Raw genomic sequence first — 26,678 nt, 5'->3', positions numbered from 1 at the left:
GTTAATCATGGCTTGTATCTCAACCACTGAAGACACGGGGGTGTAGACAGAAACTACAAAGGGCTAAGTCCAACCCTGGGCATTATTAGGAGAAAACAAAAACCAAAGATTCAAAAGCAGATGGCTCCAGGCCAAGTGTGAAGATAGTACATTGATAAACAAGAGCTAAACTGTTTTATTAAAGATAATTAGGGAGCTAGGGCTAGAGTCTATTTTGCTCAATGAGTGAATATTTGAAGCCCTTTATTTTCAATGCCCAAAAACCGTTCAACAACTTAAATCTTTAATCTGTTGTCTCTCCACAAAGTCCTCTAATAGTCAATCACAAAGTAGCCTGAGAGAAAATTTCCCTAGATACCACCAAAAACACAGGTTTCTAACAGATGTCTCCATGCAACTTTTAGAATAGATGCCATGTTAAGAGGTTGATACACCCATATGTATTTGTTCATCAAATCTAGGTACATGTAGCCTAAAGCTGGGAAGCAAGAGTTATTAGCAAGAGAAACCATTTAAGTGCAAATAATGCCTGGAAAAGCATCAGAAAGAATGTTGTTTATAAATTCAAAGACAAATGCAATAGTATACACTGTTGGGAAATCCCCACCTGAAAGTCACCCGGAGTAGTCCTTATGGTTAGGCACTAATAAACGTGAGCTATTTTCTCAGACTGACCACCCTTCTAATTAACGAAGATCATGTTAGCCTTGTCAACCCTCCAGTTTCTCCATCTACAAAATGGGAATTAAAGCCGTGTGTTCATACATGAAGGTTAAAATTCTTCCAATGAATGACATTACAGAAAACACAAATATTATCACCCCAAATGTAGAGAAACCTGTAATCTTGTACCTAAAAATGGTTTTAAGTCATGTTTAAAAAGCACATGGTCTGATAGACATGTACTTGGAAACAGCTGGCATTGCAGGGGATGGGGAGACAGGTTCAGGGTGAAATGACTCACGGATGCGGGAATGCAGAAGCTCTCAGCGGCATGAAGTCACGAGGGACTGCCCCTGAGGTCTCTCTTCCCTTCCACAAACAACACCGTTTGTCGACTTCAAAAGGAGATGGGTGAGGAGTTTGGAATTATTTTTTATTTTTTGGTTCTTTGCATCCTTTAGTGAATGCACAGACTGGTATATAGTTTAAAAATTTTTGTTAAAGGAAAACATCATGGTGTGCATTGAGAAATATTGATTCTTCTAAGATTTTAAAGGATGACAAAGAGAACGAACACTTTAAGTCGAGGTAGTTATAACTAACATCTTGACATGAGCAAAGGGCAAGTTTGGTCTATGCAATGACACAAACCTTGTTAAAAGCTTAGAGGGAAGAAACACAAGGGGATCCAGACGTCTCAAATGGAGTGAGATTTTTCCTCTAAAACACAGTTAAAGGCGAGTAGTATCTGAGGCAAGGAAGTAAGTTAGCAAAACAACTGAAATGTGGCGATCTTGACCTTTTCCAAAATGGAGAGTTTCTAAGAGGCTGCATGCAAACCAAATCATAAGTTAAGATTTTTAAGGGAGGAAACCATTTAAAACATCCGTATTTGACACTGACACAAAACAGAGCTCATCTGTATTACAAAGAATTATCTTCTAAATTATTTAATCTGTACATTTTAATTTTCATTAATTGTATTTTCTTAAATACGTTTTGTAGCATGAGGCAGGCCTATAACAACCGCTGGCTGCCCTTGACTCTGAATGCTTTACTGCGATCCCTTTCCCTAAATAGAATCATAGAATATTCCAGTAGAAGATGCCTCAGAGATCAGTTAGAATTGTGGTTCTCAACCCTGGCTACACTTTAGAAACACTTCTGGAGCTTTTAAAACATGTAGAGGCCCAGGTCCTCACCCCAAACCAATTAAATCAGATTGGGGGCAGGGGGTAGGTACCAATAATTTTGAAAACTCCACAGATGGTTCTACTGGGCTGCCAGAAGCGAGAACGATTGATACGGAGGTTAGATTTGTGTTGCCTGATACCACAGTCACTGGCTACATGTGGCTACTGAGCACTTGAAATGTGATAGTCCGAACTAAGACGTGTAGTAATTATAAAATACATACCGGATTTCGAAGATTTAGTACCCAAAAAAGGAGAAAAAATTGCAAAGTATCTCAACAGTTTTATATTGATTATATGTTGAAATGATAACATTTCAGATAAATTGGGTTAAATAAAATACATTATTAAAATTAACTTTGCCTGTTTCTTTTTATCCTTTCAATGTGGCTACTAGAACATTTAAAATTACATATAAGGCTTGCATTTGTGGTCCTCACTATTGGACAGTGCTGGTCGAGACCAACACCCTTTTATCACAAATGAAGAAACTGAGACAGAGAAGCAGAATGAGTTCAAGGCAGCACTTTGCAGATTCCCTCTTCCTGTCTTAGGCTTTTCCCGTTTTTATAAACCACATTGCTGCAGAGCTACAAATGGTGGCAGAGCCCATGATGCCATCAAGCAGATTTCAAACTTTCCTTTCTTTTGTCTTGCTAATTGTTTCTTCTAAGATTTGATATGAAAATCTATTTTCCGTATGGAAAAATATTCTCTCCATTGTGGACACACTTGTGATTTGTTATTGTAGGGTTACTCATGAAAGAACAGTAACTAGAATGAATATTAAAAAATAAATCCAGGACCCAACCCCGTGCCATAGTGGTTAAGTTCTGTGCGCTCCACTTTGGCGGCTCAAGTTCGTGGGTTCATATCCCAGGTACAGACCTACACTGGGTGGTGTAGGCTGATGGGTTCAGCCATGCTGTAGTGGTGACCCACATACAAAAGAGAGGAAGATTAGCACAGATGTTAGCTCAGGGCTAATCTTCCTCAAGCAAAAAAAGAGGAAGATTGGCAACGGATATTAACTCAGGGCAAATCTTCCTCAGGAAAATAAATAAATAAATTTAGAAAAACATTAGCATAAGGGAAATGCAGAGAATGGGTGAAGAGGACTATTAAGGCTTTTAAGATGCAAATGATCAAGTTCTAGCCTGGGAATGTTTTACCATGTTGTAGCTTAATAAATAACCCTACAGACCCACAGCCTTCTGAGAGCCATCTTCAGCACAGCATCAGTCCTTGCTCAGAATTTAGAAGTTTAGTCTATAATTTTGTCTTTCCTCCCAGAAGGCAATGTTTTTCTGGACAACATTGTCATTGCAGTGAGGCAAATCTGGCTCTTCGTAGTGGCGCACCATGTCATAGCTAGGTACTCTGGTGGAAATAGACTTTACCCTCAATGCCTTCCACCCTCTGCTGCCTGAATTAGTACCTGGTCATTCAGACGCCAAACAGCATCATCGCTTACTTAAAGAAGAAAATCTTGTTTTGATAAAGTGAAATGGTCCTACCAGATCTGGCAAATGAAGATAAAATGTATCTCTTCTAATGATCAGCTAATTCAAACAAAAACAGAGATGTTTTTTGTGGCATGTGGTTTTCTCCCCTTGGGAAGCCAGCAGAGAGAGAAGTGTATAAAACTGGCTGAAATGTGTTATATTTGAGAAATCATGCAACACAGGGGCTCCTCAGTGTAATAAAAGAATAAAGGAGACCTGAATTCTGATATAAAGCCTTTATGCAAAGAGCTGGAAAGGAAACCTATGGGTCAGGCCAAACAACACATACAGTAGATGCATTCAAGATTTCTATTGAGATATTCTTGTTCCCCGTCCTAAATACAGCATGACCTCAATTTCATCTTAAATCGAATGTCTGGAGCTCTGGAGCCCCCTATGTTGCATGCATGATTTCTACTAGCTATGATTAGTCAAGTTTTGCCAGTTAAACCTCAAAGAGCACACTTCCAGACTCAACTCACTTCCATGCAATGATATCCACCTCTAAACACTCTCATATATACCAACTTGGAAAGATAACATATTACAGACGGATCCTGGGCAAAAATACATCTGCCAGAATGGAAACAGCACTTGTTGCTCTGTTCGACAAAAAGAACAATAATTTGTCTTAACTTTAAAATTTTATTGATAAGGAAAAGACAGGAAGATGATAAAGAAAAGACAGGAAGTAAAGAAAGTTACTGCCTTACTCTGAGACAGTCTTTTGGACCATTTTTAGTTCTGCCTGCTTTCTGGTCTCAAATGAAATCTGGATGGTATAGTTTTACAGTGCTCATCTAACAATAATGGTGAGGAAGAAGAAGAAAAATGGCGTTCAAAGAAAGAGGCCGATATTAGAAAAATTAACACTGCAGATATATAAAAATATACAGAATAGAAACTACAGTTTATATGCTCAGGGTATTCATTCAAAAGACCCCATAAAAACTTGTCTTTGAAAGGTAAGTGATCAAAAGGTTTGAAAAGAGCAAAGCATCCAAAGCCATGGGTTACGTTTCATTTGTGACAAGGGCATTTCTGGCAGCCTGGCTCGGGGAAAGAGAAGCGCACCTGGAGGGAGAGACCAGGCGTGCAGGCTCGGTTTGGCACTCTCTAGCTCTGGGTCTTGGGTGAGCCAGGGGACAGCACGAGGCCTTTGGGTCTCCTCTGCAAAGTGAAGACGTTGGTCTGTCAACGAGAAGCTCTCCCCTGGCTCCAGCTCTGCATCTGCTACAAGAAGCCTTTGTACCTCCCCATCAGAATCCCCAGGCCGAAAGGAACTCTTACTCTCTAAGATTAGTTCAAGACAAATGCCAACATGGTAGTTTTTAACCCTTCTTAATTTTAGGGTAGAGATTAGAACTATGAACCTTGAGGAAACAGAACGAAGCAACTTAAAATACATATTTCTAAAGTGTTAAATTGATTCTGATCTATTTCTCAGAAAAGATAAATGAGCCATGGAGTGAGCTTGGAGGAACGCAATATGGAAATGTCAATGTAACATCTTATACATTCAGGAATTTATCCTAAACTTTCTAAGTTTTATTTTGAAAGTCCCAGAGTCTCAATAAGAGCTTCAAAAATTTTATTCTTGTTTCTGGAACAGTGTTATCACTACCTGGAAATCTGTAAAAGCCTCCTCTCTCTCTTTCCCTTTTTTCTTATGTTAAATCCATGATTTTCAATTCCCAACAATGGAATACTAATGGAGCCTCAAAAAATACTAATTGCCCATTTTTTTCCTAATTACAAAATGTAAGAACTCTTTAGTGAAAACATTAAACATGATGTCATTTTTAAAGTGCCAGAGTTTGTATTTAAAGCAATGCTACAAAACAGATAGCTTATTTAATTTACAAATAGCAACACAAAAAGGTTCTTTAAGTCTGTTTAGCATATCTGAAAGTGCTTCTTTCTCACACTTAAATATTTGAGGCTATCCCACCCCCCCAACGCCCTCAGTTTATTCCCTTATCTCAATTGTATAATTTTATTAAGTAGGATTCAGAGAAATAGTCCTAGATTTAAATTTTTAAACACTAATTTATAAAAGCATCAGTTGATTCCCATAATACAGCTGGTAGTCAAACTGGACAAGATAATGAATTGACTGAGATCATTGTTCCATCTTCATCCAAGAAAGTCGCCTCTAAAAAAAGATCTTAAATTGCTGTAGAAATCCAATTTGTAAGAAGCAAAAGAAGCATATAGATGGGAAACACCAGCCATGATCACACTAATTTTGTGACTAACAGCATTTCTTTGAAGCGAAGAAGAAGAAAAAGAAAAGATGACAAAAATAATAAGTCTACGCAATCCTCAATTTTAATCTAACAACACAACTGAAAGAAAACCAACTACAAATACAAAGTTCACATCTCTGGGATCCAGTGGACATCACACTCTCACAAAATAACTTTCAGCTTAATAAGGAGCAAATCCCAATGCTAAGGAAATACTATAGGAGGGTGATGCATTGTTGCTAAAAAGCAAATTATGATAAAAAATCAGGAGACCAGACACTTGACATTAGTACAGATCTTGGAAAGTTCAAGATTGATTGGTTTTGAATCTACAGGTGTGGGAAACTGACAAACAGTTGTAACAAAAGTCTTCAACTTACTGTATTTGAAAAGCTATATAGGGAAAGTCTGACAAGCTACCATTCATTTAACTATCTACTTAAATAAAAGCTGCACCATCACAGAGATAGAAGTAAACGCATAGTTCCTACTTTTTTGTGGGAATGGACCAATAAACTATCCACTCATGTATAAACTACATAAGGTCACAACTGACTTCTAATCGGCAGGAATTTACAATATCAGCAATTTACATTAAAAAAGAGTTGGCTTGAATTGAGCAAACTTGTTTACTTTGAGTAAAGTTGAAAACTAAAAATCGCTATGAATCAGTCAGGATTTAAAAATAATGGATCTATATAAAATGCTACATGCAAAGGAAAATGAGAAAATTTATAGGGAGGCACAACTAAGTTCTCGCATTGTTTTCTTTTTAAGTTTTAAAACTAAAGTAATAGTTGATCTTCAATCAATAGCATCCTCCTCATGAGAATACACACCTAGGTTTGGATTTGGAAAATGGGTTTTTTTTGTTTTACTTTTAATTTTTAGGTTTCTTTTTAAGAACTCCTTCCTTATTCAAAACTTAAGTACTTGATGAAGTGATTCATGAAAGTTCGTGGAAAAAGGAATTCTTACCTGACACATTATTTAACATGCTTCGTAGCTCCCCCACTGCTGTTCACATGCTTGTGAACATTATTTTGCCAGAGAAATAATGGTCTTATTCACACACTAGCTTCCACACAAAATGCAACCAAAGCCCAGGAAACTGACAAAAGCAACATTAGGATTCAGTGCAAAATAAGAATTCTATTTCTGAATTCCATCTATGAAAATGCAAGCTCGGTCTCATTTAACCAACCGCAAAGTTCCCTTTCTGCTTAATAAGAGTAATAAACATCATCTTACCATTATCTGTAGAATGAAATCAGCAACGTGTTGCTTCCTGCAGTCACCAAACCAAGATTTTTCTTCCTTTCTTTCTAGTAACTCCTTTTTCACCAGCAAGATGAGGAAGAAAATAAATCTTTGAGTATTTGCCTCAGTATTTCAGACCACAAAGCTTATGAAACTAGCTCTTAATAAAAAAGAACAGATCCGGTATTTTACAATCACTCTTGCAGCTCAAAGGTGCCTCCTAGACGCCTGTCCCTCTTTCCTCCCTTGTTCCCTAAGTTTCTTTTAGTAGTGAGACTAATTTTTCCAGTAGCCTTGAACACCCTAGATTTAACTGACATGGAAAATGTGACTAAAAACTTGTAGAACTGTCTAGCCTCCAACCCTACACAGAATCAACTTTGTTGTGAGTGTTGAAGGACACCTCGCAAGCAGCTACTTGCTCCGTCAGACTCCTGCACCACACAGCAGGGCACACCAAATAACAGTGCGCCATCTAGTTAGCAAGCTGCACTCTCCATTCTAGAAGGGGGGACACCTTCAAACCCTGGGAGTTAAGAACTTGTCAGGGTTCAGCTGCTCTAAAGGTCCAATTGTTTATTTAAAGAAAAAAGAAATATCGCTACTGAGATAATCCACATCTAGTGGATATGGGAAAATTTAGGTTATAATGGCACTACAAACTTTTACATCTAACTTTGATTTACAAGATAAAAGCAAGTTTTAAATTAAAAGAGCTTTCTGTTAATAGAGCTTATTATTCTGAAGACGGGAATGATTTTCTTCGAAAGTTGTCCCTGGGTGCCTGCCTATTATCTTTGCTTTTCCCCTTCCACTAATGAGCATTTATCTAAAGAGCCTGTTAATCCTCTGATGTGTGCTTCTGGTCAGAGGTAACAGTTTGAATAAAACCACTAATCACTGATCACTAAATCACTGATCATTAATCACACTCTCCAGTGCCGGGCACCCGGGCCATTTTTTACTCTGGGTCTTTGCATCACAAACAAGAAGTTTCACATTTTAGATGCACAAACATTGTGTGGGGTTATGCTATGTCATCTCTAGATGTGAGTAAATAATAAATACTGGCGCAAATTTGGGGAAGGATGTCAATTAGACCCCAGAAAGGAGTTTCACAAACGTCTACTCTACAGCACAGCTTTCACTTTGAAGAAAGTAGATCTGATTATAACAAAACACGTGTTCTTCAAGAAATTCCCACATACTCAGAATATACATTTTCCTTTATTTACTCCAAATCAGAAAGCACCCAAATCCTCTGCCCTCTCCATCCAAAACCCTGTTAGTCAACTTTTTATTTGATTTCTGCTGCACACCGACCCCCCACTACTAAGATTTCTTTTTACTTTTATCCCTTAAATATGTCACACACAGTGTTTTTATTTCAACTGCCAGATACAGAGATTGTGACTCACTTCAATGACTTACGTATTTAACATCCTCTTAAATACAGAAACTTAAGGTTGAGAAAGAAACACACGCACCAAGTTATGGTATGGTACTTTGTGCTTGGGTTCAAACACTCACGTTCCCTCACTTTGGAAATGAAACATTTAGTCTTGATCCTTTCAGCTAAATTTGATTTAGTCAGCGTCCTTCCTCGTCTTCCCTCCTCGGCTAAACGTTGGAGGAAGGCGCTGTGTGGAATTAAGTACTTTGTCTGCAGCGGGTGTGTTGTTTTCCTAAGTCACCAGAGGGACACAGCATTATCATAACGTCTCTAAACGTTTCCTGAGATGCCTTTTCCATCAGGGCTGAGCATTTTCGCCCTAGAGAAGAGGCTCGCTGGTGCCTTCCTTAAATAATAGAAAAGAGCAGATTGTGCGTGCGCTGATCAGGTACTTTGCCCCCCTCAGACACCAGAAGCTCTTAGCCACACTCCAGGGACAGTGATCGCCCCAGGGAAAGCAGTAAAACGGGGAGGCGGGGCCCGAGTGATAACGGTGTGGGCGGGAGAGGGGGTGGAGAAGGAGGGGTCCGAGAGGAGAGGGCAATAAAGATGCCCAGGGAACGGGCGATTGTACCAGTATGTTGGGGGGTGGGGATGGAAAGCAGAGTTGCTTTGTCAGCATTTGTAAGCCCCCGAACCCTTGAGTATCTGAAGCTGTTAATCAAACAGTTACTGGCCTGCAGAATGACGTAATGGACCTGTATCCAGCCTTTATTCCCTGACACATGTCAGAGAGGGAGGGAAAAACAAAAATCAAACACACTCCGCGGACTCTGACAACGAAATATACAAGCAGTCCACTCCAGTTCCTGGCCTTGAACAAGCATCAAGTAGGGGCAGCACCCGTTCAAGGAAAGCTGGGTTGTGGGTGGGCAAGGTGTGGGGCTTTATCTACCAGATACACCCTCCCACACACACCCCCGGAAATAAATCTATAGCAAAGAAGAAGCGGGATGCAGCTGCCAAGAGAAAACATCTCCTCGGTTCCTTCGCACGTCTTGCCCCTCTAAGAACTTCGTGAAAAGTTTAAGCGGTTCCGTGGAGAACCTGCCAGAGAAGAAGGCTCCGCCGCCGGGTCCTGGGAACTGCCACCGCGCCGCCGCGGCAAAAGCAGGAGCTGTCATTTGGGGCAGCGGCGGGGAAGAGGTAATGATGCCCGCGAGAACCGGACGGAGGCAGGAGGCGGCTGGAGCAGTGAACGCGAGCAGAGCCTCGCCACTCTCAAGGCTTCCGCGCTCTGAGCGAAAGCCAAGTGCCCTCCAAGGACGACGTCCCTTTCCCCGGCGCGCGCGCCCACCAGCTGCGGCGGGCAGCCCTGCGGGAGAGGTGGCAGCAGCAGGCTCGCCACCCGGGAGGGAGCGAGCCCCCCGCGCGCCCGCCAGCCCGCCCCCTAGGTGACCCGGCGTCCTCGCCGCGCCCGCTGGAAGTTTGCAAACTTTCTCCGGGGGTTCCGCCGCATCACCGGGAAGTTGGGGACGCGGGGGGAGGTTCCTGGCTCGCCGTCTCCGCTGCCGCCGCCACTGTCGCCGCTTGACCGCACTTCTGGAGGGTTCCGCACCTTGCCAGGTCTCTGGAGGCAAACACACACCCCCGATTCATAACTGTTCCCCGTGTCAGGGAAACACACGCGCGGTCCCACACACGCACGCACGCCGGGGCGGAGACGGCGCTCGCTCCACGTTAGCATCCTTCCAGTCGCACGGCGCGGCGGCCACCGAGACGCGCTCCGGGACGGATACGGCGTGGGGTCTCTGGGGTGGCCTCAGGACACAGCAGAATTCCACAGTCCACCAGCATTGGGGGCCGGACTTCCCTCTGGTCCGCCAAAGTGTTTACAAACACAGATCACCCTCCAAAAAAAATGCATCGCATCTTCCCTACTCCTTGCCCTGTGACCTGCCCATTGGACCAAGTAACCTCACGGCTCCTGCCGAGAACCAACCCCTGCAAACAAGTACGCTCCCGAGATGGCTCCCGCGGCAAGTGCAACAAAAGTGGCTAAATGCAAAAGCCCCAGAAGTGGCCGAGCCGTATTTTTAGGAACTTACCAAACAAGTGTGGAGAAGGCAAGAGCGGAGCCCGGGTGAAGGGACCACGTTGGACTGAGCAAAGATTACAATACATTCTATTTAGAGTGCATTACATCACCCCCCCGGTGACGTCACGTGGGATTCCTGAACTTCTAAATCATTGCGGTCCGCGGGGGAGGGAAGGAGGGAGGGGCGGGGCCGGCGCGCCGAGGGGGCGGGCCCCGCCCCAGCCCAGCCCCGCCCCCGCCCCACAAGCGGACCCTGGTGCACTGCCGGCGAGCGGCGGCGGCGGCTGCGACCGCGCAAGCAACAGCTTGCAGAGCCCAGCGCCGTGTGACACGGCTCCCTGACATTAGTGGTGTGAGTCAGCTTGGAAACAATCCTCATGGTTTCAGACAGGACCACAGAGGAGGCACGGACACGGGCTCTCCTCTGAACAGGGCCTGGTAGCGTGTGAAAGATGTAGGGATGGGTGCTAGGGAGAGGTGGAGAGGGGGATGCTGAAGGATGCGGGAAGAGACTTTGTGCAAACCAATGCAGGACGCTCCCCCCTTCCCCCACCAGCAGATGTCCAGCTCCTTTTTGCCTGCGACAGTCGTGACCTCATTACAGTGTTCCTTGCATCCTGGCTTCTCAGAGCACTCACTCCACACCCCTTTTCACTGCCCCCCACCTCACTCCAAAGCAGTAACTTTATTGTGCACACTCACATGGACTAGATGCCCCCCGCCCCTTTCCAAGACCCCTGCTCCGTGCGTTTGAGAAGCTGGAGGGAGAGTTGCTCCTGGAGGCGAAAGGTGAACCACAGCTAGAGCCAAGTGGTGAGCCGGATTTAGACTCAGCGTCAGAGCCGGAAGGGCCCTTGGCGATCGCTTCCAGAGCCTCCTCTGTAACTGGCCCAAGCTCACAGGCTGGCAAGTGGCAGAGCCAGAGGCAGAATGCAGGATCTGGGCTCCTGGTCTGCAGTATCTTCCTGACAGCTCTGGGAGAGAGGGAACCTGGCATTTTTAGAATCTTGCCCAGCCACCATCGCCATCCCCAGCTTAATTTCCATTCAGGTGTTCTCCCGTGAGTAGGATTCAAAGGGAAGGCATGGGCTAAATTCCAGCCAGCCTGGGCGACCACTGTCATCCTTGCAGCAGCTCACACTTTACAAAGCACTTGCACCCACGTGAACTGCCTTGATTATCACAACAACCCAGCACAACGAGGAGAAGTAGGGCATGAGTTATAATTATCCACATTTTACAGGTGAGCTAAGGCAGACTCCAGGTTAAGGGCTGGCCTGAAGTCACTTTAGCAAGTGGTGGCACTGGCACCATCCCCACTCCTGTTTTCAAACCCCAAATCCCAGCTGGGCTCCTTTCTACAACCTGGGGTGAGCATTCCCTTCTCACGGGTTTTTGGTGGTTAGAACCTCTGCTAAGGACATGTTGGCTGGGAGCTGGAGCTTTGCTTAGGAACAGTTTAGCCCCCGTTAACAAACACTCATCATTCCTGACATTTATGTAACATCTGACATTTATATAGCACCTCTCATCCCAGTGCATCATAACCATGACTGTGCAGTTTGCCAGAGAATCATGACTGGACTGGCTGGAAATTGAAATGCTTTGCCTGGATTGTCACATACTTCTGAGCTGGTTTTGCCACACGAAATGGAAGAGCTTTGTGTTTCTTTTCCGTTTTTAAGTGTTTAAACAACTCCCTTTCCTTAAGCGTTCCTTGAGACCATAGGGACTGATGACCGTTCGTTCCTCACAGCCTTATTCAGAACTCATCACTGGGTTTTCTATTTGTTCTTTTCCACACGTAGCTCTGAAGGAACTGCAAAAGAAGGGCTCCAGTCCTAACTTGGATCTTAACTGATAAAACTTCAAATATGACAGCTCAATTACCTGGCTTGTTTGTTGTTTCACCTGGGAAGCAATAGCCTAGTGAGGAGCAGCCTCCGTGCCCACAGTCCCACTCGGTGACCAGGGCAGCCTTTTCCACCTCAGGTAGGCGTCTATCTCCTTCTCCCCCAAAGAAAAAGTGTGAGCCGGACGAGGAGCAAACTGGAGGCAGAAAAGGGACCCAGTCGACACACCAGAGCTCAGTCTGAGAGTTCATCTTTTTTCCAAGCTGACAGGTGTGGACGAAAGAAACTGAATGCAGAATTAAATAAGCAAAGCTGAGGTGATAATCAAGATATTTTAAAACCTGTAAGTAGTTATCAACATATAAATTGAAAACATTTAATTCCCAATATTCCCTAAACAGAAGCACATATCTATGTGAGTTTTAATGCAAGGAGTTCATCAATTTCTAATACTATCCAAACCACTTGTTGATCTTTAAAAATTATTGCTGACCTTTTGTTTGATATGCTGTCACTAGGTAAACAATGCCCCTTTCTAAGCCATGATTGACATAGGAACAAACAGGGAACATTTCCAGTGACTTCCCCAATAACTTGATAATCGTTAGGTTACTTAGAGTCTCATAGATAGCCAATTTCTCTTAACATCAACAACTGTGTTCATGGGGCTGACTCTTCTCTCAGCTTCTGCTAAACTGACAGCAATTTCATTCAAAATGTTGTTAGCCATTGTATCACACACAGGTTTTTTACATAGGCCAGATCTCTGTTACCAGCTAAGGCACACACACAAAATTTTTTCGAATGTAAATTGAAGAAGAGAGGTGGTGTTTATGAGTATGGACTCTAATGTCAGGCTGCCTGAGTTCAAATCATGGTTCTGCTCCTGGAGTTTGAAATAACCTCTAGATCTCCGTTTCCTCATCTATGTCATGGGAATGATGGTGATAATTACAGTAATTGAAAGGAGTTAAGAATTGTGCTTGGCACAGGACAAATACTATGTAAGTACTTGCCCTCATTTTATTAATGAAAGTAATGTGGCCAATGCCATGATAGGAGGGCATTCAATGATTCTGGCAAACTTGATCAAATGAATGAAAAGAGAACCGGTTTCCCCATACTCCTCGCAGCCCCACACTAACCCCTGCATGCACCATCTGTAGCAAGCAGGCTCTCGTTTGTCAAACCATGCCAACAGAGCCATCATGTTTGTGGACTCGAATTCCTGCATACCTCCTGCTCACCAAGCCTCTTGCAGGATCTCTCAGATCCAAAGTCCCATGAGGCTGCAATTACCAGAAGCAGCCATGGAAGAGCATCTCTAGGGTACCTCAGCTGGTTGTGGCCATAACCTGGGGTGTTTGCCCACTGGGTTGCCAGCATCACCTCTAAGAATACCATCTCACCCACTAGGACTCTACTCATTATGGTCTGGGGGACATGTGGAAATGGGGACACTTACTCCAGAGTCAAGGTAAACTGGCTGGGGTACTACCCCCCCAGGGTCCTCCCCACCCCCACCCCACCACACCCCCTCCACTTTGGCTGAACCTATGAGGGGCTGACTGGCACCTATACTGACCAATGAGAATAGATGAGACTCCCTGCTAGGCCAGGGGTGTTAACTCTTTAGTTGCTGGATCACTTGGGCAGTCCAAGAGAGAGGCCTGGGCAGCTGGGCTGGTGGGATAGCGCAGAGATCAGAGCAGTGGGTATTTACCAACCCCTATGGAAGAACTTTAATATTTTAGCCAATTAACAGCCTTCCCAGTGCTTACCTACTGAATATCAGGCCTGATAGAAACATCCCAAAGGTATTCAGATGGGGAGAAATCCTTTGGCCTCCGTGCTTTGGATTCAGTCATTTGTCCAACATTCAGCAAAGGCTGGTGGGTCTGCCCAGTGCTGAGGATGAAAGAAAACCAAAAAGTTCTCCTTCTTCCTAGCCCCTAGGCTCCTGCAGGAGTTCTCAAACTTAGCAGCATAAGAAGCACCTGGGCAACTTGCTAAGGCAGTTTCTTGGGTCAGACTTCCTCAGGGATTTCAGCATAAAGGTCTGGCATTGGGCTCAGGATTCTGCCCAGTGATTCTGATGCCAGCGTCTGGGGACCTGACTTTGAGTGACTCTGATTTAGTGACTTCATGGATGGGCAGTGACCGCGGAGGAAGCTGGGGAGGGGAGAGGAAGAGGGGCGGCCTGCAACACTAAACACATGTGACCCCGGGCTCATAGGCTTAAGATCAAGCCTATAGCTGCTTCCCATAAGGACGTACCTACCCCTGAAGCAGACTTCTCTTGGTCCCTTCTACATACACCATTCCGAGGACCTTCCCCATTTATCTGTTCGTTCAAGGCTTTTCTTTGAGCGGAGGACATTCGCGCGCTAAGCGTGCCCCGTTCCTTCCCACCTCATTTGCATGTAGTGTTCCTGATGCCTCCCGAGCACAAAACTCCGGTGGACCCATGATGCGTGGGGGTTCAGTGAGACTCAAAGGGAGTGCGAAGTGAGCAGGTTTGATCTATGGCTGAGTGGGATGGGGGTGAGGAGGACGCTGAGATCCCTGGGAGGCCGTGCTTTCCTTTCAAGCCAGAACATTCCTGGAACACAGGAAAAAGGCAGAAGCACTTAGAAAAAGGTCTAAGAAACGCAAATGACCAGGAACCCTACCTTACTCATGCTACATCAACCAACCACTTACACTGAAAATAATGACGTAAAAGGAAAGCGAAAGCTAGGGCAGCCCTTAACTTCCGTTTCCTTTCAGTCTTTCCTCACTCATGAGTAAACGGAAGGCCGAGTGTTGGTAGAATGTGTGCACGTCAAGTGAAATAAAGACAGTTGAGTTCATTTTGTGCAGCTTTCCCCCTGCTGTGGTAAGAACAAAATACGTGTGCACATACAGCCATGAAATACCAATTGTGTGAATTCAGTGATTCCACATACAAGTTAACATCTTTACATTTAAAATTGACGTTGCCCGGTATAAAGATGAAGGGTAAAATGAATGCTAAAAATTTAATACTTTAAATTTTTGCTACTTAGACATTACATAGCAAATTAATAACACCATGATAAGCCAAGAGATTGCCTATGGAAGAGAGGAAAAAACCTTTCTATTTAACATCTTTAATGGCACTTTTCCCATCTTTTGAACGAGGGCTCTACATTTTCAATTAGCACTGGGTCCGAGAATTACGTAGCCAGCTCTAACTACAGACAAGCGTTGATGTGATGCACCATGCCCCCGGGTGCAGGCTGGCCAGGCTGAGAGGGTCGGGAGCAGAGCCGGGGGTCCAACAGCCTCAGCCTTGTCAATTACCAGGTGTGTGACCATGGCGGTTGTTTTACCTCTTTGAACTTCAGATTCTTCATCTGTAAAATGCGAGGATTTGATGAGTTAATATATGTAAAGTGCTTAAAACAATGCCTGGCACATAGTAATTACTGAAAAAAATATTAGAAACTATTATGCCTTGTAAGGTTTTGAGGGAGAATTTAATAAAATAATCTATGTCAAGTGCTTAGCACTATGTCTGGCATGTCGAATGTGCTCAGTGAATGTCTGTTACCTAAAATTGCATGGAAGCTGTAATACTGAAGTTCTGTGGATTAGAATGGAGGAGTCAATCCAATTAGTCCTCAAATTAAGGCCTTGATATAAGCCACTAGTATTTGAAGGAGAAGGTACGGTTAGATTAACAAATCTGCCCTGAATTTGTGGGCAATAGAGCAATTTTATGTAAGCTGATGTTCTAGTTGAAGCTGTCACAATTTTCCCTTCTAATCTTTTTTTTTCTTTATTGCTGAGGAAGATTCACCCTGAGCTAACATCCGTTGCCAATCTTCCTCTGTTTTTTTTGTATGTGGGACACCACCACAGCATGGGTGGTAAGTGGAGTAGGTCCACACCCAGGATCCAAACCCACGAACCCTGGCTGCCAAAGCAGAGCACGTGAAACTTTAAGCACTCAGCCACGGGGCCAGGCCCTTAGCTTCTAGTCTTGACATACAAATGCATTTTTAGACCAGCAGTTGTGTAATTATTAACTCTTGAGTGGTTTAGATTTTCTAGAATCACTTCTTGAAATCCTAAAAAACGTAACTCAAAAATGCCATGCTCTTGCATTGAAGGTGGGGTGCACATCAACTCTGAAATGTTGTTTGATAAGGGACAGCCTGGTTACTTGGCTCAAGCTTGAGAGACCTCATCAGGAAGGCCATTGGTTGCTGATGGCTTGCCCTATTCCTATAGCAATTATTGTATCTACCACCATATAAAATTTAATGTTTTCTCTTGGACCTCTCTGAACATCGGAATCTTCACCTATCCCAAAGAGCATTAGAGTGTTAACATCCCTGATAGTTACACTTATCTTAATGTGTTCCCTTTTGTCTTTTTTTGAAAGAAGGTTGATTAGATGAAAAACTCTTTTTTTTTCCCTGCCTTGGGATTAAGTGAAAAAGATTGACACCTGCTCTGAATAATGACCCAGAATAATAGTGCTGTGTCAGCACACTCCAAAAATTTTAGTCATTTCCTTAAGATCAATGGTAAGCGGAAAGTAACAGTTTTACAATAATTAGGAGTGTTTTATATATAGGGAAGGTTCATTTAGACTAAAACATTATTGATATCACATAAATTAATATTGAGTGTCGCCTTGCATGAACTGATATTTCACGTATCACTTCTTTTTATATCATCATTAACCACATGTTTAACTCATGTACTGCTGATGTGGAAGGTTATTCTCATCTCTTTAGGGGCATTTATAAGTCCTTTATTTAAATGATTCTTGAGAATTTCAGTAGCTTTTAAACCTAATTGATCAGTGATTCCTCCTCATTCTTACACAATACAGAATATTTAAAACCTGGAAAGTTATTCTCAATCTCATAGGAATCATGAAAATTCTCTACTGAGGGAGTCAGGAAATATAAAGCTTCTCCGTCCCCCCGTCCTCCCCCACTCTGATTTTAAAATATTCTGTCTATAGCTTTCATGACAGTGCCCTTGCTTGACACTTAAAGAGAATGCAGTACAAACAGTACACTGGGACATTGTGCTGTTTAGAAAAACCATCTATTTTCAGAACTGCTGTGGTTATTTAATGCTATGCCAAAGTCTCAGGGGGTGGAAAAAACACTGTTATTTGTGAGCACCAACTCTGGTTCAAGCCCGTTATATATATTTAATCATGACAACTCTGGGTGAAAGATGTGATTACTCCTATTTTACTGATGGGAGTACTGAAGCTCAGAGAGCCTAAGTAATTTGACCAAGGTGACACAGCTATAAGTAAGGCAGCTGGGATTCGGAGCCTAGCTCTGACTCCAGAATCCCCATTGTCCTTCACATCCTGTTGCACTGGGCCTTTGTTTCAAGACACTTTATTTCTCCTCTCACCCTCCTGTGTAAAACTATTTTATTTTGTTGAGCAACCCACTCACACATATATACATGCAAAGGTTGAAAAATGTGGTGCCTCTCAGCGATCATTGTGTTGGGAGTTGTATCCCTTCATAGACTGAGTCTTGTCTTTGTGGAGGGGAGCAGGAGAGCTGTTTGATAAAGAACAGAGGACCCTGCATAGCAAGATCTTGGCCGTCATGGGTGATCCAAGCATAGCACAGCCCCATTTGTGTTAGATGGACTTGTGGTCTAGAGAGCTGGGAGCTGACCTGAGCACTTACTGTTGAGAGTGGGCTGCTGAACACGGCTTTGACCTCAGCCCCACTGAGAAGACCGTCGGTGAAGGCAAAGAAGACAGGCGTTGCTGGTGTGGAGGCCGGAGGGATGCTCCAAACACGGGCTGGATATGCCAGAGCAAGACAAATGCAAAGACAACTGAGAGTCATCATCGGATTGCTGGAACCCTGTTTCTTTCTTTCATTGCAGTGCTCACTCAACCATTTTCCTTTTATAGACTCGGATCTAGGGGATGCTACATAACAATAAAAAGGCTTAAGTTAGGATAACACCTTGAGAAATACACGGGCTTACTCTTCCTCTCCATAACCAAAAATGCCCCTTATGGTCTCCCTTTCATTTCCTTAATGGAAATATTTTTGTTGTTTCTGCAGATTATAAAAGTAATACATGCTTTCAAAAACCTCCAGTAACAGAAGTGTTTAAATAGAAAGCAGAATTCTCCCTACAATCCCACCTGGAGATATCCACTATTAGTTTGATGAACATCCTTCCAGAAATTATATTATACATATAAATATAAATTGCATGACTGTGATCAAACTACATATTCTTTTCTCAAACTGCCCTTTCCCACTTTAAAATTTATTGTGGACATCTATCCCATGGGAATACCATACTATGGCATCATCCTTTTTCGTGGTTATGTAAGATGCCATTGTTTGGGTTTAGTTAATCCATTCACTATGAATGCATATTTACGTAATTTCCAGTTTGTGGCTATTACAATCAGTGCCACAATGGGCACCTGTCCATGTACTTGTACATGCATATGTGACTGTTTTTCATAGAAATGGTATTGCAGGGTCATAGGCTATGCACGTTTTATTGCTTGATAACCCTCCAGGACGGCTGTACCACTTGACCATCCAACACCCCCTGGCCCCACACCCTTCCAATAGGAGGCATCTTTTAAGAGTAATTAAAGTCTTACATGAGATAGCAAACAGATGAAAGTCTGTCTTCTAAGCAAAACTGAAATTGGTGGGTTCTACAGAGAATCCTACAAATGGAGAACTATACCACAAATGCAAGAGATTTTAACAAGAGAATTCACACTCATAAATCATGGTAATAACACTAAACTTGATTATTACGAATCAGCTTAAGTCTATCCCACACGTCTCATTCAATCAGGATACCTCCGTAAAGCTAGTATCATTATTACCATCCTCTTTCATTCCAAAGATGAGAAAACTGAATTGTAGAGAGGTGCAGTAACTTGCCTATATGGCTAGTAAGAGGTGAAACTAGGATCCTTTTTTTCATCTTTTGTTTATTGTGGTAAATATGTAACATAAAATTTACCTTCTTAGCCATTTTTAAGCGTACAATTCAGTGGCATTAAGTACACTCACACTGTTGTGTAACCATCACTACTATCTATTTCCAGAACTTTTTCACCATCCCAAACAGAAACTCTGTACCCACTAAACAGTAACTCCCATCTCCCCTCCCTCTGGAATTGGGACTTGAACTCATGAAACCTGACGCTAAAGCCCAGGGCTTTAAAGGCTTAAGTACCAGGATCTACTGCATTGAATGGCTCCATCATTTTCTCCTGCATCGTACATTTGAATTCAACTCACATTTTCATGTTTTGTTTTTGTGAGTAGGGCCTTGTGTGGTGAAGGAATAGCAGCCGTAGAATACTTCAAGAAGGATGGGAAGCTTTGTGGCAAAGGTGGGATTGTCAGGGCACAGGTCAGTGCTGACTTAGCATTTCTGCACTTGCCTGTGGTGCTTCTAATAGCTAAACAGGAAGGCCAGGGTTTTATGTTAGGCTGGCGAATCAGTTTCAAAAAAAAGGAACCATTTCCATCCCGATTCACTAATCTAAATAAACTGACCAAGGGGCAGCTGTGGCATGTATGGGTCTCCTCAGTGCAAATCCTCAGTATCCCACAATCTGGAAGGAGAGGGAGACGCTGTATCCTCCAGGGGCTGGCTCTAACCCAAGAGACCCAGACTGTTGAGATTCTTCCATGGCCTTATCTTTTTATGTTGGTCCCACTCTGTCCTAAGTTTTGCTTCCCAAATAGATCCTCCTGGAACACAGCTGCCATCACTCATTCCGTTGTCGCGGGGGTAAATGACTGCCCTTTTGGAGAGGAATACCACTCTGTAAATCAGCCCCCAGGCATTGTTTATCCCACTGATGGATGTCACACATCCACACATACGGGTCCTAAAACAAAGCTATGGACTTCTTTTCCAATGCGCGTGTTGGATTTTTTTCTCTGTATTTTTAACTTATCGCACTGCTGTTTTAGAATAAATTCTTCTTGGAAAATCAGTTCCCGCATATTCTTTAACCCCCAATCCAAGGCACTGTCATGAACAAGAAAATGTCTCAAGAAAATGTCTGTATATCCTCATGGCATTTAAAGTATTGTAATCTGTCTTCATAAAAAGAGACCCAGATTTTTTCCTCTTTTTATACTCACAGCCTAGTCAGATGAATAAAGGCTAAATAATCCAGAATATGAGGAGGAGGCGAAGGGAAAAGGAGACAAAGGAGACAGAGGCATAGACCTTGACAGGGACAAAACAGAAGAATCCAGAAGTGACGGCTTCATTCTTGCAGTGTCACCTGGAATTCCTCAACTTACCAAAAAGAAAAAGAAATAATATTATCCAAGAGTTATGGTACTGTTTTAAAAATAAAAAGAAGTTGCAATTAAAATGATTAAACTAAGTAAAACAGACAAAGGAAACATATAGAAAAAAATATATTTCCTGTGCACTAAGCCCCTGATCCCATTAAGTATTTAAATAATACCTTCGTGACATCATGACTGTATAAATAACATGTTACTTTCATATTATGACATCAAGAGATTATATTACTCAAGAGATTATACTACATCAAGAGACTACATTACGTATACTAGCTTATGAAAAAAATGTTTAATTTGCAATTTTTAATGACACTGATATAGATTAATATATATTACAGAATTAGATACATATGCCATACTAGCTAGTTTTATATTTTATTATAAACATCCCCAACAGGTGCAAAAATGTCACCTAAAATAAAACAAAAGATAATGTATCTTATAACAATAAAAGCATATCTGCCTTGCATCCAAAAAGAAGGGAAAGAATATGTATATTCCCATCATCCCACAGTCTTCTCGCTAGAGCTTTATCTAACTCTTTCTTGGGCACAGTGCCATATATCTATAAGCTTTTGTGTCTTCTGATTAAAAGAAAATAAGTGTAGAATCATGTTTGCTACAGTCTGCTGCCAAAACCCCATGTCTATAATCCATCATTAAAATGTGACAGTGTATGGCCACAAAGAAAGAAAAATCTCAGTCGTCATGCTCATTTGCAAATGTTTCAGGGGCTGGAGATTGTTTGGCAATCCTGCTGTTTCTAGGTTATTTGTGGAATAACCAGTTTAATTGAGCTGATGATTGCCTTGTGCCTGCATTGCACGTCTGACTTAGATCTTTATTTTCTGCAGTTGGCATTGATTTGTGCTACGTGGCAAGGGAATGGCATGCATTCAGCAAGCCCAAATTCCAGAGTTCCAGCCCACCCCTTCTTTGCCCTTGCCAATCTGATTTCTGAGGAATTTGCCTAGAGTTGCTACAGGAAAAAAAAAAAAGGAAAAGGAACTCGTTGCCCTGTTTTGCAGGTCATTTCATAGAATACCTCTTTAGGCTTGAGATTCTTGGCCCCAGTAAGGAAAAGGGGTCTTATGCCTTTATTGAAACGAAGGCCTGTTTAGGATGTTCTCTGTAATTGGAGCACATCCCACTGCATATAGTACACAATGTAGACCAACCTGTTGCAACCTGGAGAAGAGTGCAAGTCAGATATTTGCTACCCAACAGAGCACGTTGGAAAAAGAGAAGGGTGGGGGGAACCCGGGTTAACACCAACCTTGTCCTGACATGCACCAAGACTACAGTATGAAGGAAAATTGAAAACAGAAACATCAGGAAGATCAGTGAGAAGGCAGCCCTCTCTTTTTTCCTTTCCTTTGTTCCTAACAAATGTTCGTCTTCATCCTCTCTAAATCATGTCACTGGAATGAAGACTGTATGAAAGAGAAGTTCATATTGCAAAGCCAGCGTGGGGAGAAAATGCCCTCGACCACTGATAGAAATGGCTCCATCCTGCTCTGGAATGGGCTCATTCCCCTTGACAGTAGGTGAGAACCCCAAGCTAGTTGGATCTTGGAATCCGAGATTATGATGAGATCAATAGACGTCATTTAAGAGAGTTTGTGTTTTTCTTCCATGAGAAGAATCTAATATAGGCCCTTTTCCAAGGAAAATTTAGACAATGTTCTCAGGTACATAGTGAATTTCATCTAAAAACTTCCAAATAGTTTCCTCCTAAAATCCCCCAGGGAAGTAACTGCAGGCCTTTTCCTCCCTCAGGGAGCAGAGAGAAGCTGTATCATTTCAAAGTAGACAGAAGATAACTTGGGTGAACATTTCAAAATACATAAAAGTCACTCCAGTTCAAAGAAGGTATAAAATCAACAGGTGTGCTAAAGTAAAACAGGAAAATATGGTAATTCTTTTATTCTTCCTCTACAAAAATAAGTAAAAATGCAAAGGTTAGAAGATGAATTTCTAAATCAAAAGTTTTGAGCAACATTGCTGTATCCTTGGTGAAACCAAATCAGACCTGAACATTCAGGTCACGTCATGTGACTGAAATACACAGGCACACAGTCAAATGCGGGGGAAGTTTGTGCTGAATATCAAAAGATGGGGGACTCTCTCTTAATATGAATTATATGAGGAGAAAGCAAAGACTTCTTAAGAACACCTGGCTCTCCACAGGACTACATTACTTGTCTTAAGGACTAATTTCTCTGAAATTCATATAGCTATTCTAGCTTTCTTTTGGTTAGTGTTAGCATGACGTATCTCTCTCCATCACTTTACTTTTAACCTGTATGTGTCTTCATATTTAAAGTGGGTTTCTTATAGACAACACATAGTTGGGTCTTATTTCTTTTATCTACTCTGACACTGTCTTTTAATTGGTGTATTTAGACCATTCACATTGAAAGTAATTATTGGTGTAGCTGAAATTATATCTACCATATTTGTAACTGTTTTATATTTGCTGCCCTTGTTCTTTGTTTCTTTGTCTTCCATTCTTTTTCTGCCTTCTTTGCTCTCAACTGAACATCTTATATGATTCCATTTTCTCTTTTCTCTTAATATATCAATTATATTTGCTTTTAAAAATTTTTTAATGTTTTCCCTAGAATTTGCAATCTACATATATATCTTAATTCAAGTTCACTTTAACAATATACTATTTCACAAGTAACCTGGGTACCTTATAATAGAGAATTCCCAAGAACTTTGCTTTCCTTTCTCTTGTCTGTAAGCTGTAATCACCCAATACATTGTTGCTAGCATCCTTTTGAACAAACTGTTTTCTGTTGGATAGTTGTTAATTTTCAATTGTGAGGCTGGGATTGATGCCCTCCAAGCTCTTCACATATTGGACTGGAAACCAAAAGTTGACTTCAATTTATGTCACAGTGAGACTAGCATAGAACAGAGAAAGGGTAATTAAGATCTAGCAGAAACAGTAATGAGACCAGAATCCATAATCAAATTATCGGAAAATGAAAGTTACCAAGAAAAGTTGAAACAAGTGAGGAGATGGGTAGAAATGCAGCAGAGAGAAGGGAAAGGAGGAAAGACGTTTGAAAATTTAAAGCTTTAAGCTTGTTGCTTTCTTTATGAAGCGGAGAGTCTGAGGAAACAAGATTTCTGAGAGGAGAGTCAGGTTCAATAGAAATATTTGATGTGCCTTGGCTAAAAAGCATCGCTACCTTGTGAGTTGAGAAAGACTGCTGTATTTAAAAAGGACGGATGAGTAATCAGAGAGGAAACTTTAAGCCTGAGACTAAAGCTGAAATTGTGTCACAAGACAGACAAGGTCTGAGTTATGGGACTGAGGTGTCACCTGTACATAGAAAATCTCTCCAGCTCTCCCAGCCTCTTTTCCCATACCTTTGAAAATGAGGATTCGATCAGATGAACTACAAGATCACCCTGTACTGAAATTAAAAGATTCTATGAAAGGTAGCTGCACAATAGAAATACTGATCTATTGGTCAGGGCAAGAACGAATTAGAAAGACCCAAGGGTGAAACCATATAAGAGAAATATTGTTTAACCCATGAGGTATAGTCACATATAATCCTGGGCTGCCAGAAGCAAAGCCACGGCAAGTAGAGCGCACCTTCCACTTGAGGAGAATCAGAGAGGAGACAACCATAGCGTGGAGTCCCAGAGGCCAGGAGCTTCTGAAGCTTAGTACAGCACCTCTGATGGAGAATGGGGAGAACAAGAGGGCTCTGCTGACATTCCTACAACAGCCACATTAGGAAAGGAAGGATGCCTTCTGGATGCACCCTGGCTAGCAATCCACAGGTTACTGAGAAACAGACCCCAAAACACAGAAAATGAAATTTCTCCTTAGAACAGGAAAGGAGAAGAGCAAAGAACACTAGGATAGAGGAACAGAAGTGAAAAAAAGGAGACAGAGATGGAAGCTTCCGTTGCTGTTCTGATATTTAATGAGAAGAACCACATCCAATCACTCCTGGAGGCCACAGAAATGTTTACGGTGACTTGAAAGAGTGTCTTAATAGGCAGCTGTCACCAAAGAGGGCACTGAGAGCCGCTGAGGGACTGCCCATCACGATTGGAGGAGACCTTATCCTACAGCAAAACGCAGGGCAGCACAGCCTTCACCGAGCAAGTCTTCAATGGCCAGTTGATCTGATGTCATTGACTTCACGTTATAGCTATAGTGGAAAGCATGACAGTATTTTAAATACAAGCCTGATTTGCTCACATAATTATTTTCCAAAAGATTCATTCTACAGCATGTAATGTCCTATTAGTAGTGACAAGTGAAATCCAATTAAGATCAGGGAAAGAAGAGGGAGAAAAAGGAAGAACATCTGTTGAGTGCTTATGTGCCAGGCACTGTGCTAGGCCACCCAGATGAGGTCAATTAATCTTCACATCACCTTCGACAGAGATACGATCACTCTCTTCTTACAAATGAGAACAACGCCTAATTCCCCAGGACACATGTAAATTGTACTTACTGAAATCTATAAGAGGTCTGAAGACCACACCAACACATATGATAAAAATACTTTTGATAAAATTATGATATAATACTAAATTTGAAATGGAACAGAAAACCAAGTGAAGATACAAATGTAATTGTTTTGTCCTATGAATAATTTTTAACCGAAAAGAATTGGCAGCAAATGCATTCGGGTGATGGATGAGATTCTGAGTGGATTGTTTTGTTTTCTGTATTTTTTTAAAAAAACTAAAAAACAAATTTACCAACAAAAATTTAAAAGTTTAAATCAAAAATTTAATCAACAATAAAACAAATATAGCAGGAAGCATGAAATTCGTGGTGCATTATATTCAACCCCTCTCTCAAAGAGTTAAAAATGCATAAGGAAAGTCTAAGTTTGAGTCCAAATCATAAACTTGACTTGAACTCTGTTGTCAATTGCCAGGGAAAGCATTCCAGACTGTAAGAAACTGTTTGATTTTTTTTTCCTTCATAGCATCAAGAAAATGCTGGAGGGCTTATAGGGCCCCTGGCATGTAAATTGTAGCCATCAGGAGAAAAACCCACTGTACTAACAAGTGACGCTTTCAATATCATTTTCTTACAGTCCCTTATAGTGCTGCCGCCCAGACAGGGTAAAGATGGGACAGAGAACGCTTCTGGTTTGAAATCAACCAAGTGATGCAGAGGAAAAAGAAGCTCTTTGCCAAAATCCCAAGATTGAAAGTAACAAGGAGAAAGGTGTCTGTCAGCATCCAGAAGAGTTTTGTAAACAATAGATGCAAGACCTCGGAGCCTCCAAAAGGAAAGATTTCTCTTCAGTGCCACTTTTGGAGAGTGATCAGTAAGGTATTTCATTTCTGGTTTAATGAGGTTATTAACGGTTTCTTTTTTAAAAAGAGCAAAATAATATTTGCTGTGAAGGTTTGCCGATAAGCATTAGTGTAGTAAAGAATTGCGTCCCTTTTCGTGAACGGTCTACACAGTAGAATAAAACGCTATCTACATGAGGTTTCATACAGCAGAGCAATTAATTAAGGTATCTCCGTGAACACCGTTCTCACTGAAACTTATTAAAAGTCTGATTCATCTGAAAAGCCCCAGGCAATCATCAATTGCCTCATAATAATACAAAAGAAAAATAAACTACGGTTATGTTCTCATTTAATATCCTAAGAGGATCCTCTTTGCCCTCTGTCTTTGTTTGAAAATATCTCTATTAGAGTTTCTTTTTTTAAAAAAAACCCTCCCACTTGACATGAAATATGTTATGGCAGAGAACTGTGGGAGTAAATTACAGAGCCTCCAGGATACCAGATTAAGAGGAGAAGCTGGACTTTCTCAAAGACACACAAATCATTCAACATGTAGCACAACAGGGCATACAGTGTGTTATCGATGCCGAGTTCCAAGCACCATTGTTAATACAGACCAGAAGAGGAATTGTTCATTAAATAATGAAAGGGGGAGGGGAGGGAATGCTCAGACTTCAGCGTTCAAGAAGCCAGCAGCAGAGGGACGCTGGTTTCATAAGTATTAAACAGCTTAAGAGTTATTAGTCTGCTTAGGGTTTTGGTTTAATTCAACTCTCCCAAATATAAGCCTAATGACTTCTAAGCAGAGACGATAGTTTATGAACCATGTAGTT

The 26,678-nt window shown here is 42.0% G+C and overlaps 1 protein-coding gene across 25 annotated transcripts in view; it reads right to left on the bottom strand.

The window, feature by feature from the left end:
* Positions 1-10,678, bottom strand: part of CREB5 (cAMP responsive element binding protein 5) — a 397,793-nt gene extending 387,115 nt beyond the window's left edge. For 3 of the 25 annotated variants that reach the window (XM_070264728.1, XM_070264733.1, XM_070264744.1), the window contains exons 1-2: positions 10,372-10,440; positions 6,862-6,945 (exon numbers count right to left, since the gene is read on the bottom strand). Coding sequence is in view for 6 of the 25 variants with exons in the window: in XM_070264726.1 (XP_070120827.1) it covers positions 6,862-6,864 (3 nt within the window). In the remaining 19 variants the exon portion in view is untranslated. Of the gene's footprint in view, positions 1-6,861; positions 9,894-10,371 lie in introns of those variants that run through there. The other 22 variants (XM_070264736.1, XM_070264738.1, XM_005609272.4 and 19 more) reach the window with 15 other exon arrangements.
* Between the last annotated feature and the right edge of the window lie 16,000 nt (positions 10,679-26,678).

The sequence above is a fragment of the Equus caballus genome, chromosome 4 (assembly GCF_041296265.1).
Source record: "Equus caballus isolate H_3958 breed thoroughbred chromosome 4, TB-T2T, whole genome shotgun sequence".
NCBI classification, from domain to species: Eukaryota; Metazoa; Chordata; class Mammalia; order Perissodactyla; family Equidae; genus Equus; species Equus caballus.
This window is presented reverse-complemented; position numbering and strand designations above follow the sequence as displayed.